The sequence below is a fragment of the Uloborus diversus genome, chromosome 4, assembly GCF_026930045.1.
Source record: "Uloborus diversus isolate 005 chromosome 4, Udiv.v.3.1, whole genome shotgun sequence".
Classification (NCBI taxonomy): Eukaryota; Metazoa; Arthropoda; class Arachnida; order Araneae; family Uloboridae; genus Uloborus; species Uloborus diversus.
In genome coordinates, this window is record NC_072734.1 from 142,957,694 (window position 1) to 142,974,449 (window position 16,756).

At 35.7% G+C, this 16,756-nt stretch overlaps 1 protein-coding gene across 1 annotated transcript in view; it reads right to left on the reverse strand.

Annotated features, from left to right (window-relative positions):
- LOC129220883 (uncharacterized) overlaps positions 1 to 16,756 on the reverse strand; it is a 53,434-nt gene that overhangs the window by 23,921 nt on the left and 12,757 nt on the right. The window contains exons 5-6 of the mRNA XM_054855317.1: positions 8,739 to 9,002; positions 7,083 to 7,256 (exon numbers count right to left, since the gene is read on the reverse strand). Coding sequence (XP_054711292.1) covers positions 7,083 to 7,256; positions 8,739 to 9,002 — 438 coding nt within the window. The remainder of the gene's footprint in view (positions 1 to 7,082; positions 7,257 to 8,738; positions 9,003 to 16,756) is intronic.

Sequence of the window (16,756 nt, forward strand, 5' to 3'; positions counted from 1 at the left end):
TATTTATTTTTTATTTTATTTACCTAGTAAGCGGAGACTGTGTGTAGAAGGATTGTGATGCAGGGCCAGGGTTGGAAAGGTTTTTCCCACCACCGGTATTTACCGTCCTGGGAAATACTGTGTTTTTCCCGCAAGGGAAAAACTGATTATAAAAAATATAAATTCAAAACAATCTTTTAAAGTATCAAAATTGAGTTCTAAGTTAACAATGGCTTGAAAGACAATACACAAATTACGAATCATAATCGTGTTCATATTCTTCGTCTTCTACTTCCACATTGGATCTTAGCATCATATAACAAAACACTAATTTAGAGACTTTTTGCAAATTTTATTTAAATTTAACACAAATCATTTGTTGCTGCTCTTGATAACCCTGATATTTTTAAGTTTAAAAATTTTATTTTATTGAGATCGAAATATTTATTTAGGAAATTAATAATTGATAAAAAAAACATTGTGAGCAAATTTTATGTTAAATGCAATAATTCTTATTTATTTATATTCCTTTCCTACAAAATAATTTAAAATTCAAGGGGAATTTGTAATAACTATTTATTTCTAACCTTCATTCTATACACATCAGATTCAGATAGCCAAAATATTCCTTACATATTGTTATTTAGAAGTTTTCCCGGTATTTACCACTTCTTCCCAGTATTTCCCAGCGGGATGAAAAAAACAAGTTTTGGACGGGAAAAAGCCAACCCTCTGTGCAGGGCACTGAACTCTATATAGCCCAATTCTAGTAAATAATATAGAAAATATATAAATAATATATAAATAATAATTCTAGTAACTAATTCTAGTTCAGATCAGTGGTGCAGGGCAACCTCTTTCAGTGAAGTACTGTAGACCGGGGCACATTTACGCAGCGCCCTTTTTCCAAAACGAATTATAACTGGAGGGCCAACAGTCATAACAGATTGATGCTGCTCCATAGCAAATATCCTCACAAGGTTTTGAGCATCAGTCGAGCTTCGGTCAGTGTTGCCAGATGGTCAAATCCATAATTCCCCAATTCCCTTCCTACTTTTCCCCAAAAAGCGATGTTTTCTATCAAAATTCCCCAAATTCAAAAAATATTTTTCCACTAATATTTTCATAAAATGAATCGACTTCCTTTAATATTTTTGTCTCCTGAAATCCCCCCCCCCCCAAATGGCCAAGTTTGCTTATAAAATTCCCCAACTTTTTTTTTCTTCTCATTTTTACTTTTTATTTTTTGTTTTCTTGACCTTTATTTTTATCTTCTTTACTAATAATAAAGCTGAAAGTCTCTCTGTCCGGATATCTCTCTGTCTGTCAGGATCTCTGTGACGCGCATAGCGCCCAGACGCTGATTTTCATGAAGTTTGGCACAAAATTAGTTTGTAACATAGGGGTGTGCACCTCGAAGCGATTTTTCGAAAATTCGATTTTGTTCTTTTTCTATTCCAATTTTAAGAACATTTTCCCGTGCAAAATTATCATAAGATGGACGAGTAAATTACCAAGCTATCATAACGTGGAACCGTAACGTGGGTAAGCCAATTGGCAAAAAATTCATCATGTATTATTTGTAAATATATATTTGTAAATATACAGGGGAACCAAAACACCTTTTAATTTTCTACTGCGGGTAAAGCCGTGCGGGTGCCACTAGTCAAAATACAAGCGCCTGACCGAGCGATAAGAAATTATCCAAATGTTTTTTTTTTCTACTTGCATTTACTACTCTGCTTCTGTATGTACATTTAAACTATGATTTTTTTATACATTTATCCAAGAACATTCTTCATCACGCTTATTTTTACCTGTTTCACGTATCAACTAGTTACTCACGCAGAACATCAATGCGAATTCCGTAGCATAATATTCCACATAATGCGAATTCCATCAAGTTGATCAAAGCTAAACCAACGCTGTTTGATACAAACAATGTAACTACTTCTTTTCGTGAATCTCAATACGAAAAAAATTCTTTTTCCCGAGGTTTTTTCCTTCCCCAGGTTCCCCCCCCCCCCGAAAAAAAATCCCTAAAGAATTCCCCTCAAAACTCATTTCCCCAGAGATCACCAGATTTTCCCCAAATGGGGAAATTTCCCCCAATCTGGCAACACTGGCTTCGGTCTAGCATGCCGAAAGAATTATCGGTTTTCTACCTAGTCGAGTAAATTTTGAGTTGAACGGTTTGAGGCTTATTGTGAATAAATAATACTTAGTTAAGAAAGAACAAATATATAAAAATTAGCAGAATTTTATCCTTTTTTGGGAATTGTATTTGTATGAACTGAAATGTTATTAACTTTTTTTGCACGTTAAAAATAAATCCAAGCTTGGCGACGGGGCAAGTTTACGCGTTGACGTCTGAGCACCTTTACACACGTTTTTATACTGTAGCTTACTTCTAAACGTGCCCTGACGCTTTTTTCGCTCCAAATTGTCTCAAAACTTTTTAGCATCATCAGGCTATTTAGTTTTGAAAATCACTGTTTTAATTTTTAATTGAGTTACAAATTCGTATCTTATAGCTTACAGTCATGTAGAGTTGTCTTCATGCCCGTTCAGTTTTTACTATATACACTATTCAGTCTGTAATAAATTTGCTTTATTTTAACGATGGTAAGACATGTTCAAAACACTCTTACAGAACCAAGTTAGGTGTCAAAATAAATATGCGTAAACGTGCCCCGTGTCCGGGGTAAGTTTACGCAACCGACTTGAACTTAAAAATAATTTTTTTAACGGTTAAAAACAAACTGAGCAACAACTGAATATACTAATCTTGACTCCATTAAATGCTTCATAAAATCGCAATGCCTGAAATTTCCTAAAAAATAGAATTTAGAAAAATCATTGAAAAAATTCTGCGTAAAAGCCTTCTGAAAGTGCCTATAAAATATCCCCAATTTTAGGGGTCCGGGGGCCTCCCCCGGGGAAATTTTTGAAAATCAGATATAAAGTTTTGCATTTTTAGACCTAATGGGGGGGGGGGGGGGGGCTTAGTCTCTAAGAGGGAGCCCCTTATCATCTCCGTGGGTGAGCCACTGTTGGAAGGGGCTGAGTTTCTTTTTATCACACGCTATTTTAAGCTTAAAACAATGCCTTAATAGTAGAAAAATTATCATACCTTTTTTACTTCATCTTGTCACTATTTTGTCCCAATGTATCTATCTTTTAATTTCCATAATAAAAATTATAGTTAGCTTGCACGCAAGTAAAATACAGAATGGCCAATATCCCGTCGGACCCTATCGGAAAGATTTCCATGTGCATTCAATTTTCCCAATTATTTACTGGTTTAAAAGCAAAAGGAGATGGTTCACTAAAGCAATCTACATGAACCCATTGAGTCTTGAACAAGTCATGAAGTTTTTATTGACTCCTTTTTTTTTATTACATCTGCATTTCTCTTTTGTTCGAGTTTTTTTCACACGGCCATCATCCATACCCAATATCCACATCTATCTTATCTCATCTTATTGATTCTACAAGAACTTGCAGAAACGTGGAGAACGCACTTTTAGCGGCCTGGATCACAAAGGCTGGCATTACTCTCCGAGGGGTCCTAATTTACTCCTGTCACAGGAGTAACTTAACCATGCGTGGAACCCAATTGACAAAGACAGATCTCCTGTGTAGTACCGCCGACAACCCCGGAGGCGTCGGTAGTACACTTGGAGAAAGAAGGAAGGAAAGAAAAGTAGTTCGTTAAAATTTTATTTGTTAGAATTTGTAAAAGATAACTTTTTTCAACTTTAGGATTACTCTGGAGATCTGCTGCGTACTGGCAGACCACCCTGCTCGCAGACTCCGCAATGCGAGGAGGGGGAGGGGGGGGGGGGAACCACTAAGATGCCCAAGGCCCGAGAAACCAAAGAATCTTTTCAAAAATAAATCGAACAGCTAAACACCTGCAGGATCTGATTATTGAATAGGCCAACTAGGCCGTGGCCTAGGACCCCCGATATTTAGAGGCAGTCAAATGGCTTAAACTACTTTAGTTTGCCGCTAAAATTATTTTAGCCAATGGATAGAGTGTGACTACAGGGCCCCTCAAAAATTTTTTTGCCTAATACGACCCTTCGATATCTTAATCGGGCCCCTAATACCTTTGCTGAAATTTTAAAAGTTGAAAATATGTTTTAGCAAATCTTTGAAGGAAAAACGAAACTCAACGCACATTAACCCAGGAGCAGTTAAACTGTGCAACTGTGACGTTTAAACACATTTTTAAGTAGACAAAAAAATATATGTACGGAAAGCATGAAAAATCCAAAGTTTTAAAATCTCTCTTCAGGGGTACCCAACTAGGGGGTCAAGGCGCAGACTGCGCCATTGAAAGTTTTAGGGGGGTGGTTTTGAGGGGTATGTTTTACTTTTCTGTAGGGGCTCTATCTTTGGGGGGGGGGGGGTCTTCGTGATATTTAGGGAGGAGCGCCCTTGCTCTTGGGGGGTTGGGCACCGCTTAATCTCTTAATGATAGTCTCATCAGTTCTAAAAGGATGAAAACAAAAGTTTAAATTGATGTTAATGTTTTGTATATCCACTAATATAAAAGGCACACAACACCTCTAATCATCCCGGTTAATAAAGGAATAAAATGAAATTCAAAAAACGGATTTAAAGCATTCGAAATTTAATTGAAAATGCCGTGAAAACTGGTCGAAGTATATTCACAAAAAAATGTTTTGACCAGTTCAGGTAAACAAAAATTCTGTGAATTTCGGTTCATCACAGACCCAAACCTTAAATGCCATCAACATCAACATAAATGAAATAAAATTAATTAATGAGACAAAAACGAATTCAAAGAAAACCCTCAAATCGAAAAAACATGCCTCAAACTTATAAGAAATACAGAACGAAAGCTAAATCATTTACCAAATCAATATGAATTCCATACAATGTGAATACTTTTTTTTTTCAAAACCAAGATTTACAGAGGAGAACAGTTATTATTAGAATACTGTTAAGTCCTGGGAAATTCTTGTTTCTTTGCTTATATAACTTAAAATTGAAATGGGCATCCAAAAAATCAGGATTTAAAGTCCCACATAACTACTCAAAACCTTAAAATAATAATAAACTTATAAAAATATTTAAACATATGAATTCAAAATATAAGTAGAAATATTGAAGCATACAAAAACAAAAAAAAAACCACTCTTTTAATTTCGTTTGAGCGGGGGGGGGGGGGGGGGGGCAATTCAGTGGACGGTTAGGGGCCCTGAAGATTTTTAGCAGGGAGGCCGAACATTTCTGTTGGGGCCCGTAGACGATTCCTAAGTTGCCTATTTGGTAATCCGGCACTGTTTACGGGACAAATTCAGAGAATTTAAAGCCCTAGGGGCCCCTAACCTAAAATTAATGTTTGCCCCGGGCCCCTACCAGGCTTTAATTAGGCCCAGTGTGCTATTTGTATAAAACTAGAAAGACTGATCAAAAGCATCCCGGACAGGGCCTGATTAAAGATATAGGAAGATTCTAAGCAAAGATTTTTTGAAGCCGCTATGCAGTCAAATCTTACTTTTAGTCATTAGCTAAAACAACTTTACCCATTGGGGGGCCCTAAAAAGCAAGGGCCCTAGACAACAGTCTAGTTGATCCATTCAGTAATCATGCCCTGATCCTGGCAAAACGTATAAGGAAACAGATTGAAATAGTTACAAGGAAATCAAAGAATTGTAAAATCATTTTTTGTTACATTTTTTTTTTTTTGCTTTATTTGGGGGCCCTCGGCGATCGCCGACTAGCCGACCTGGCCAGTCCGGGCCTGTAATTACTATTATGCATTTTTGTTTTTGACGACGATTAAAAAGCTTGACCCACCAACCAATGACAAAGCAAGTATAATAAAAGCTAATAACAAGAAATTCCGTCCAGAACTAAATGAGCCTGCTTTCCCATATTCCAATACCGATTTTCTAGTATGTGATCAGTATTCTCAAAATTAGCTTAAGTTGCAAATTATTCGAAAATAACTTCTTCCATTTTAAGCTGATATGTAGAAATAAAATATGCCTGAAGAAATAGATGCGGTGAAAAAATTAAAAATAAATAAATAAATAAATAAATAAAAGAACGAATGAAGTAGCAGCACCTTTTAAACAAAGCAACTAATATATTATCTTCTATTAAAAAATCTTTAATCGCTTTCAAAAATAATCCTCATATAAATAATAGCCAATGATCGAGAAACCCGCGAGTTTTAACAAAAGCGTAACAAACTCCACTAAAAACTCTCTAATCCGCCTTCTCCTAATTCGATGTTCTGCATAATCCGAAACGAGCAGAATCGGCCATGTTCATTTTTCTGATTTGATCGGATCGCATTTCCGGTAGAGAAGTAATGAAATGCTGGTAGAAACTTTGCGCCGTTTGCTGTCAACAGCGGGAATGAAACTGTTAATTAAAGTCTCATTAGTGATAAGCAGTGAAGTTCCCATAAATTTTTCTGAGGGTATACTAACAGTAATCCATTACGTACAATATGTGTGTGAGATCATATACATAATATGTCATAATATGAACATTTTAGAAGCTTGAAGGTCTACGCTATATGTTTAAAAAAATTTGAGAGTATACGGCGTATACGGAGTATAGCCTATGGGGACACCATTGGTGATAAGTACTTCATTATTTGAATCTGATTACTATTCATTTGTAAATCTTTTGTTTTTACTTTCAAAATGTATAATGCGACCAGTGTAATAATCAGGTAACATTTTCAATGTAACTTTTCTTACAACTTTTTACCATTTAAAAAAACGCTCTGTAAAATAATATTGAAAAGGACTGTTGTCATGGTAATCTGAAAAATCAGAGAAACATCAACTTTGGTTAAGTGAGGATAATATGCAATGCCTGATTGCTCAATAAAAAATACAATTAAAATGGAAACAAAAATAGAACTTGCAGTGCACAATATACGTTGGGTACATGCTTCAATCACATGGCTATTAGACCACCCTACTCCCCCCTCCCGTTTTTTTTTGTGAGCCGACGGTACTCAAAAATCGTTAGGAATAGATGGGTTAGAGGGCTTCTAGTGTAATGTTACTTTCGCACAGACATAATGAATAATTGGATTCACTTACCCATTCCAAAGATGACTGGTAGCTCTGGTTTTGGCTTCCCAGGAACTGTAATGAATCTTGAAGGCTTGAATTCATAAGGATCCTCATATGTGTTTGGATTGTGATTTACTGCCCAGAAATTTATAAGAGCTACCGTATTCTTGGGTATTCTATAATCACGCAAAGTTGTTCTCCCTGAAAATCACAAAAAGTTACAAAATGAGTTAAAAATAAATTTTGTTTTTAAAAATCAGATACTAGGGGCTACCGAATCCTCCGCGCTATCACTTATTAACCCCGCCTGCAAGACTGCAAAAAATCCGAAGCGTCACTTCCAGGTAACGTTCCGGGATTTCAAGGGTTACACCAGTTTCCTATGAAAGACAAGGTTTTTTTTTACGAAAACTTTTCCTGAATCGCAACAAGTTACATGTTGTGCAATGTGGTAAAAAACGTTTTTAACTACCAGTGTAAAAATATTCTATCTTTATTAGATGTTACGACCCTCCAGATTGACTGAGTCCCAATCAAGGGCGAAATACAGTCTCTAGAGGAATTGTTTGCAAGCTTCTGCCATATTTGTTTAGGAGCTCTTTCTTGGTAAATCAGGAAGGGGCAAGATATTTCTACATACATAGTATATAAGTTTTCACTGAAGGTTCTTGAGTTATTCCAGAAAAATAACTGAATTTTATTGGGAAGGTTTATGAGTTTTCCAGAAAAATTCCAGTTTAATTTCAGGATGGTTACCAACTTTTAGATGGAAATTTTCCTGTTTCTTTCCAGACATGTTATTAGCATAAATTAGGCCCATCAGCTGCCCATTATTTTCCAGGAACATTTCAGATACTTTTTTTTTTTTTTTTTTACAGCGAAGCAGTTATATTGAGTTCGCTTGGCGTTTCGCACTCAGCACCTTGTTCACTACATACTACATCATTATAGTTTGTCAGGTGCAGGTTCAATAACATACTCTTACTAACAATAAATACCTTTTTTTAATAAATTGCTTCCAGAATGAAACGATGATTTGCTAAAAATATGATGATAGTGCCAAAATCTGACCTATTGAAATTTCTGTTACCATTGGGCTACCCTCACTCTAATTTCGAATAAAATTAATAAATAAAGGCATAAATTACGTGCAACAAATTTGTCTGAAACAGTTACTCCAGTCTTATTTAAATATACTGCTGACAATAGCAAAAGATTCATTTATGCTTTTGCATGAAATTTTAAACAGTGACTTAGAAATTTAGCCTTATTTTTTCTTGACGTCATAAAGTTTCAACGATTTTATTGGATGCTGCGACACCATCATTATATTTTTATAATATAGTTACATTTAACATTTCAAAGCACACTCCACACCAGATTGATAGGTTGGGTTGTTCATGACTTTTGATTGCTCTTGCTTGTTCAACAGAATGTTCAACTTCAATCTGTAATTATTTTAAGAGGAGAAAACTGAAAAGCATAGTAAGTGATTGGATATCTGTCAGACAAAAGGCTTGTAAACAGTATACATTCAACTCACTCTCTTTTTTATTTAATTGATTACATTATGACTTTTACTGCTTTCGTTTCAGTCCTCCAAAATGATTTTCATTCCCAAAAAAATGTCAAAGAGTATTTACACTTTAGAAAAACAAGCCTAGCTACGTACAAAATACTTACTCGTGCATTGAACACTTGGAAAAAGAGGAAAGAACTCTGATGTCCGCATTGTTTCGTAGATGAAAGAATTCGTGTAAGGCAGACTGCTCCTGTCTTCTAGCGTAGTCTGTCTATCGGTGCCAATAACGTTGACGAGTTCTTTGTAAATTTTCTCCTGCTCTTCGGGTCGGTCCAGAAGAACTTTGATAAAGCCTGAGGTGAAGAGGGCCACAGACACAATACCATCTCCAACTATTTGAATCAATGTAGCCACAAATCCTTTGTCTGAGAAGGGTAAAATAAAATGAGTAGGCATTTAGTTCATATGCACCAGCGGAGATGAACCTCAGTCAGGTACATATGCCGTCGATAGAAGCCTTCTTCAATCAATCAGAAGGCTTCAATCGATGGTTTGGGCGTCTGAATGAAGTTTAACTTGGGTGATGGATATGGCAGTTATAGTTGTTGCCTAATGAGAGAGTCGTAGTTTGGCATTCTTCTGCAATGGTGTAGTCTGATTTATGTTCTTATAACTGTTAATATATAATTAAATCTCAAGAAAAACGTGTAAAGAAAAATCAAATGTGTTATTGAACACGTCGCTGATATTCAGGTTTGAATTGAGGAACATTTGGGTATATATCTGCTGGAAAAAGAAACGAGTTATAATTCTCAGTTTTCCAAAGTTTTGAAAAAAAAAAAGTGCATCGAGGAGGGGGTATCACAAAATACACTGCTTGACAATTGCTAAGGAACAAGTGAATTATGCAAATTTGTACCTCAACTACCTGGCCAATGGAAATAAATTCAAGTTCAGATGGCGTGGTAGACCAAGACTCGTTATCTGTATAAAAGACAGTGCATACACGCTCAAAATTCGTCCGAAAATTTACGCTGTTTGGTTTTTAACAAAAATTGCACTGGATGTTAAAAAAGATTTTTCTCTGAAATTCTGTTTGGTTCTCGAAATACTTAAGAGTAAAATGTCAGTAAGACATCATTTGAGTATCTACGATCGTGGACGAGCGGTTGGACGACTGGAAGCAGGTCAAAGTGTCACCACTGTGGCTTGCTGCAATGGGTGTATCAAAAAGTACCATCTTCCGATTAAAGATGGCCGCTGAAGATGGAAATGTTTTGCAAAAACATGCCGGGGGTCGTGGTAGGAGCACCACACCTTCAGAGGATCGCTATGTAATCCTCGTGGCAAAAAGGAACAGAAATTTCACTCTTGGACAGATAGCTGCAAATCTAACAACCGTTACCGGTAAGCATGTTTCTGCAAGAACCATCTCACGGCGTGTAAATAATGTCGGTTTGTATGCACGGAAGGCTGTACATTGCATCCAACTTCAGCCACGCCATCGTCGAGAGAGATTACGCTGGTGTAAGGAACATGTTGGTGGGATCATCAAAATTGGTCTATAGTGATGTTCTCTGACGAATCTCGTTTCAGTGTGATAAGTGATTCTGGTCACCAACTACTGTGGAGAGAGCGTGGAACACGTTATGCACAAAAATTTGTTTGCGAACGTGATCGGTACGGCCCAGGCGTCATGGTGTGGGCAGGCATCATGCACAATGGCAGAACACAGCTTCACATTTTTAAATAAGAAAGCGATACGTCGCGAATGTATTACAGAGATGTTATGCTGGACCATATTCGTCTTTTTAGGGGGGCTGTCGGTCCAGATGCTCTCTTTACGGACGACGATACACGGCCACACTGGAGCATTGAAGTGTCAGACGCATTGCGAAGTGAAAACATTCTCCGTATGCAGTGACCTGCTTACTTTCCCGACTTAAATCCGATTGAACTTACCTGGGAGGCTCTTGGCAGACGTGTTGTGCGAAGAACCATCCCTCCCAGAAGAGTACAAGAACTCAAATCCGCATTGAGAGAGGAGTGGGAAAACATCCCCCAAGCGCTCCTCAATAATTCATGGGGAGTATGGAAAACAGATGTAAATTGTGCATCAGTGTCCCTGGTAATCATACATCATATTAAGGTACTCATGTCTCCATCATTTTGACCTAGATAATTTTTTTGGTGTTGTATGAAAATCATCTAAGTAGAACTATTTAATTTTTACGTTTTTACTTCATTAATGCAGTAATATCTGTATTATTTTGTACTTATAATAAAGGCACATCCTCCCTACTAACTATATATTTCGTTCTGTTTCTTTAATCATTATCTATTCTTAACTATTCCAAGAAACGTAATTGTTCCTTAGCAATTGTCAAGCAGTGTATTAAAATTTATCGTAAATGCCAGTAAAATTTTGAAATCGTTGCAAAATATCAGGTACAAAGCTAATCATGTCTTTTTGTTTCTTCCTTCTAAAAATATAAATTCCATTTTTAGCCTACTTTCCCAGTAAAAGTCAGTAAAAGAAGAAAAAAGCATGAAAGAAGGCTTAATGCATCTTAAAAATGTCGCGGAAAAAAAAATAAATAAATAACATAATTAAATAAATATTGATAAATTAAAAATTGGAAAGTAGGGTATTGTGCAGTGGCGTAGCTACACTTTCTGCCGCCCTTTTGATGGGAAATAGTTAATACATTATATCAGTTCTTTCGCGACTTTCTGGTTGTATTGGTGAACTTTTTGCACTGACGAAGAAGCTCCATTGTAGCCTTGAAATAGCTATATGCTGTATTTTATTTAGAATTTGTGTTTTATTTACGTTCATTTTTCACTTTAATCATAATGCACTAAAGAGTCCAAAGTATTTTAATAAGATTTTAATTTAAAGAAAAGGAACCATTTTTTTTTTCTTTTTATTCTTCTTGCAGAAAAAAAAAATACAGAGCCCCACCGAAAAATTCCAAAATTTAAGTCAAAATTCGGAATTTTAAACAATTTTTAGTAACGCTTATAGAAAAGAGGCTTAGAGCTCCCTCCAGATTTTTTTTTTCAAAATTAAAATCAGTTTTATACTTTCTCTGGTGACGTTAGGGGGTCGGGACTTCTCAAGCAAATTTTCCGAAATTGAAGTGTTGATTTAAGTATCAAAAACCCAACTTTCAGCTATTTTTGGAGACATTGGATGAGATGGGATTTTAAAGTTCAAAGTTGATGTCCCAATTAATCATTTTAGACTTATCTTTAATCACATTACAGGAAGGGTCAGGGCTTGACCGCCCTCAGGAATTTGTTTGTATTGAAGTTTTAAAAACTCAATATTAGGCTCGAAAAGATGAGATGTGAAGGGATGAGGTGAACGTTATCACTTGGAAATGTTTCGAGATTCAAGACCTAAAACTGCACTTTTGGGCTTCTTGGGGACGTTAAGGGATAGGAAATTTCGGTTGCTCCTGCCGAAAAATGTGACATTTATTGAGCGTTTAACAACGTAATTTTAAGCTGACTTCGGTGGGTAAAACTCTCCGCCCTCAAAGCACATTTTGAAGCTTTACTTTGGCAACGTTTGACAGCGAAAGGGGGGGGGGATGAAAATGGAGTCCCCAAAACACTATTTTATGCTATGTTTGGCCAAGTTGAGGGGAAAAGGGATGGTAAATGGCTCTCCTTCGGAAATTTTTCAAAATTCAAGTCCAGAAAATGCATTTTAAGCTTTGTGACAGTAGGAAGGAGTTTAAAGCCCGGGGAAATTTTCCTAATTTACAGTTTTAGAAATTAAAACTTTGGGTCAATTTGGTTTCTCAAAGGGGGTCATACCTCTCTTTTGGATCCGTGCTCGAGCGAATCACTCAATGTTGGCAAACTCAGAAGTTGCCACCCAGGGTACGACCAAGTCGCACCCCCTCCATGGATCCAGTACTGCTATATTACCACAAATTTGGATGAATCTCTTTTTCACTAATAGAGGACGGTAAGATAAAGAGGCCCTTTACATTCGAGTAACCATACTGTGAGTCATGAGAAGAAAAGGTTGTGCATCAAAAATCATTACTTTTGATGTAAATGTGAAAGGTTCTGCTTAGAGATCAGTTTACTGATTGAATGACTAAATGTGAAAATCATTTTTTAAAGGAATTTGTTGATGTAAAACAGTAATACAAGTAATTATCATCCAAGTTCTAAATACGTATTTTTATTAAATGAACATGAAATTCATTCTGTCTTGTGAATATTGTAATCAGTGACCAATCAAAGCAATTGATAAAACAGATAATGCTATCCTGAAAATGAGCAAGAAATCTTCTACCATTTTAGACCACTCTCCTTTTACTCTTGTTGTCACTTTCCCTTTATAAAAAGTTTTTTTTTTTTTTTTAAATAAGGTGATTTTCAAGGAAATTTCTTAAAATCAAGTGGTAGCTTCATCATAGAACGAAAGGTTATGATATTTATTGTTTTCTCACCAATAGTTAACTTTAACAGTAAAAAGAAAAAACGAAAGAAAAACATGGTCCATTGACCTTACACTACCACCTCCCTCAGTCTGTAACTTCAGACGAAGAAGGGAAAACAAACAATGGTGCTGAGATGTCCACAAAAACTTGTTTTGTACTAGAGTAATTTTATTATCATGGTCGTACAAAAACCTTAAAATTCGAAGACCATTTTTGCTTCTTTTTTTTCTTGCCCCCAGTAATAGATCAAAAGCATGATTTCCTTATTGAGAAAACGCGTTAAATTTTTTCGTATCAAAAGCGTGAAATTGCCGCCCCCAAAAAGTGCCGCCCGGGGCGGACCGCCCCCTCCGCCCCTCCCTAGCTACGCCACTGGTATTGAGATGGGGAAAAATGTCTGTCGGTCTGTCTGTCTGTCTCCCCCTATTAACTTTTGAATGAATAGTTCGATTCAAACAAACTTTTTTTTGTTCGAAAGATCTCGGCGAGGACACCTCATTCCCATATTTCACCTTTTGATTTGAACTATTTTTTGTTCAATTTTGAACAGTTCAAAAAAACTTAACATTAGCGCCTACGTGGAAACTGAAAGTCAATGTAGATTCCGTACTTGAAGGCGGATTTATTTCAAACTAATTTTGTTGGAAATAGCTCTTGACGCCAAACTCCAGACTCCGACTCCGAGAATTTAGAGGCACCTGACTCCGACTCCGACTCCTGTGCCGACAATTAATCGGACTCCGACTCCCCGACTTCGACTCTGACTTCGTAGCTTTGGCAAAAATTTATACACGGAGGACAAATGACTGACTCCGATTCTTGGATATTCGTCTCCGACTCCTTTATCCCAAAATGAGATTGACTCTGACTTCGACTCCGCAGCTATGGTTTTCACTGTGAAATAATTATTGTTGATATGATTTGTTTTAATTTTCACGCTACAGTTTTAATTTATGTATTCAGTTTTCGGCGAATAAACTCGAAGTCATTTATGTTTCTACATAACGATATGAGCAGACGATTTCTTTTTTTTTTGACAATGAAAAGTATTTCTTTAAGTTGACATTTTATTCTTTTTATTTATTTTGGTAAGTGCATTAATTCATTTAAAAAATCATTTTTGGCAACAGGGGAAAAAGAAACGATTATTTTTTTGATATGATGTATTTATTTTAATAAGCTTATTAATTTTAATTATTATTTTTTCGTTTTGAAAGATGCTAAAGAAATTTTTTAAGGGAAAAAAGTGTATTAGCTGCTTTGTTTAAAAGGTGCTGTTTTTTTTTTCACGCACCTAATTTTTTTAGATGTGTGAGGAATACTTTATTCCTAGAAATTAGCAAAAATATGTTTGAAACAATTTGCGATTTTAGCTATTTTTGAGAATATTGATCAGGTACTAGAAAGTAGTATGGGTATACGGGAAAGTAGGCTCGTATAGTTCTAGGCGGAACTTCTTGTTTCTCTTTTTTTTTCTTTCGGTAAAAATTAAAAAGCTATGAGGTTATACAACTAAAAACATGATACAATGGAAAATTTATACTATTTTACATCATTGTTGATAGCTTGCAGTAGAGCTAGTATTCAAAATTGAGTTTTAAATTTTTTGTGGAACTCAAACTACTTAACTGAATGCCTATTAAATAATCGATGAATACGCACATTAGAAGTTACATTTCTTTAATACATAAACTTTTTAGACAGTTTCCTGCATCTATAAAAGTAAGGTGAATATATAGGGAATGGCACTTTCAAATGTAAGGAAAGGTGATGTCCTTGTTATAGCGTCTGAGATTTAAAATTACACAAAATCTATGTGTAGGCTTGCCAGATTTTTCAAATGTTTAACCGGGACACCAGAATCTCCCCCTTCCCCCGGCGCAAGTATTCAAAAGGGAACAACCCCTGGCTGGCTTTAACGTGGTTTAGAGGGTAGTTCATTCTCAATGCTATGAATAAATGGTTACCAATTATGAGCCTAAGCTAGTGGTAATAAATAATAAATGAAGCAAGCAGATACATTTAAACATTCTATTTCTTACTGGTAAATATTTATTGGTTACTTAAGTGATATAAAATACTTTGAATGAGGAATTACACTTGAACAATTACATGTATTTTTCATTAGCTAGAACGTTTTTAGAAAGTCTTTTTTGCTTTTAATCTTGCTGTAAAAATCCTCACAAGCTGGTCCGACAGTAATTTTAGAAGTCTATGCTTTAAATCACATTAAATTAACTGTAAAAGATTATGTAGTAGCTATCCTACATAATATTTTACAGTTAATTATTTTTATACATTTTTGGTCATCAATAATTAAATTCATCTTTCATCGGGACGTGAAGCAAACCGGCCGGGATACCGGGATTTTGTCAGAAAACCGAGACGTCTGGCAAGCCTACTTACGAGTTCTATTTTCTATAAAGAGCAAAGGTGCAATAAAACAGTGGCTTAGAGTGAGAAAAAAAATAATTACATCCTTAGCTTGTCATTAACCGATACAGAAAATAGGGTAACGGTACCGTAAACGCGGACTACTTTGGCCTTAGGGTCCTTCTTTGGCCCAAATGGATAAAAAGATATAACGTCCTATGTCAACTTTCAGGGTCCAATTTTTTCAACATATTTTGACATACTTCACTAGAGAGCATCCCCAAGCACTCAATTATGTATACCAAGCAGTTCGGTAGCTCTGCTCAAGAAGCAAAGCTAGTGGTTCTGCATTCCTTGTGCTAACACGTGCCTTCATAACCTCTCAAACTTCTCCATGTAGAAGCAGTTCTACATCAGCTAAGAATTTTTTAAGCACCTATTTACGAGCACTATTTAACACTCTATGCTGCTGTATAGTTTTACTTCTGATTTTTGTTTAGGTTTTTTTTAATAAAATGCCAATGACAACATATCTAATTACCTAAAAATTACGACCTTCTTTGGCTCAGCATAAAAACTTGAAAAAATCTGCCAGAGAGATTTGGAAAAGTAATGAGTAGCTAAAATTAAGATTCTAAACAGGAAAAACAAACCCCCCCCCTGAAATTATTGCCAACGGATAAATAGAGAGATTGCAGTCTCAATTCATCAGGGCTCAGTTACATGGCTTTCATTATGGAAGAGAAAGAGGAATTATAAATTGCAGGAGGTTTAGTAAAAGGTTTACCCAGTTGCATCTACATATTATAAATATTGCTAAATTTGTTGGAAAGTTTTTGAAATTTTATTATTGTAGAACGGAATGAGCTCAGGCTTCCAAAAAGATAGTTGTTGATGCGAGAGAACAAGGAGCGAATTTTGAGAGCAAATGGAATGCATCAAAAAGTTTTGGAAGTGACCGAAAATTTAGGATCCTTTGTTTTACGATTGGTGTTGTTTTCATAAAATTATCCAACCTCCAAAACTGATGAAAAGTTGACTGTTCTCCGTTGGTAATTTCTGAGGCAATAACTAAGTATGCACACACATATTAAACAATAATAATAATAATTTTCCTTAAAACAAATATGTATTACCTCAAACTACTTTAAAATGTATTTTTCATTCAAATAAATAGTTTTTCGTAAGAACACATGCATTTTTTGACTCTAGTTAGTTAGTTCTACAGCGATTTTAAAACGAGGAAACCACTTTGGGTCAAAGTAACCCAAACGCAAGGGTAACATTGGCCCAAATTAAAAATACTAATAAAGTGTAAAAATACTTGGAAATAAACAGAT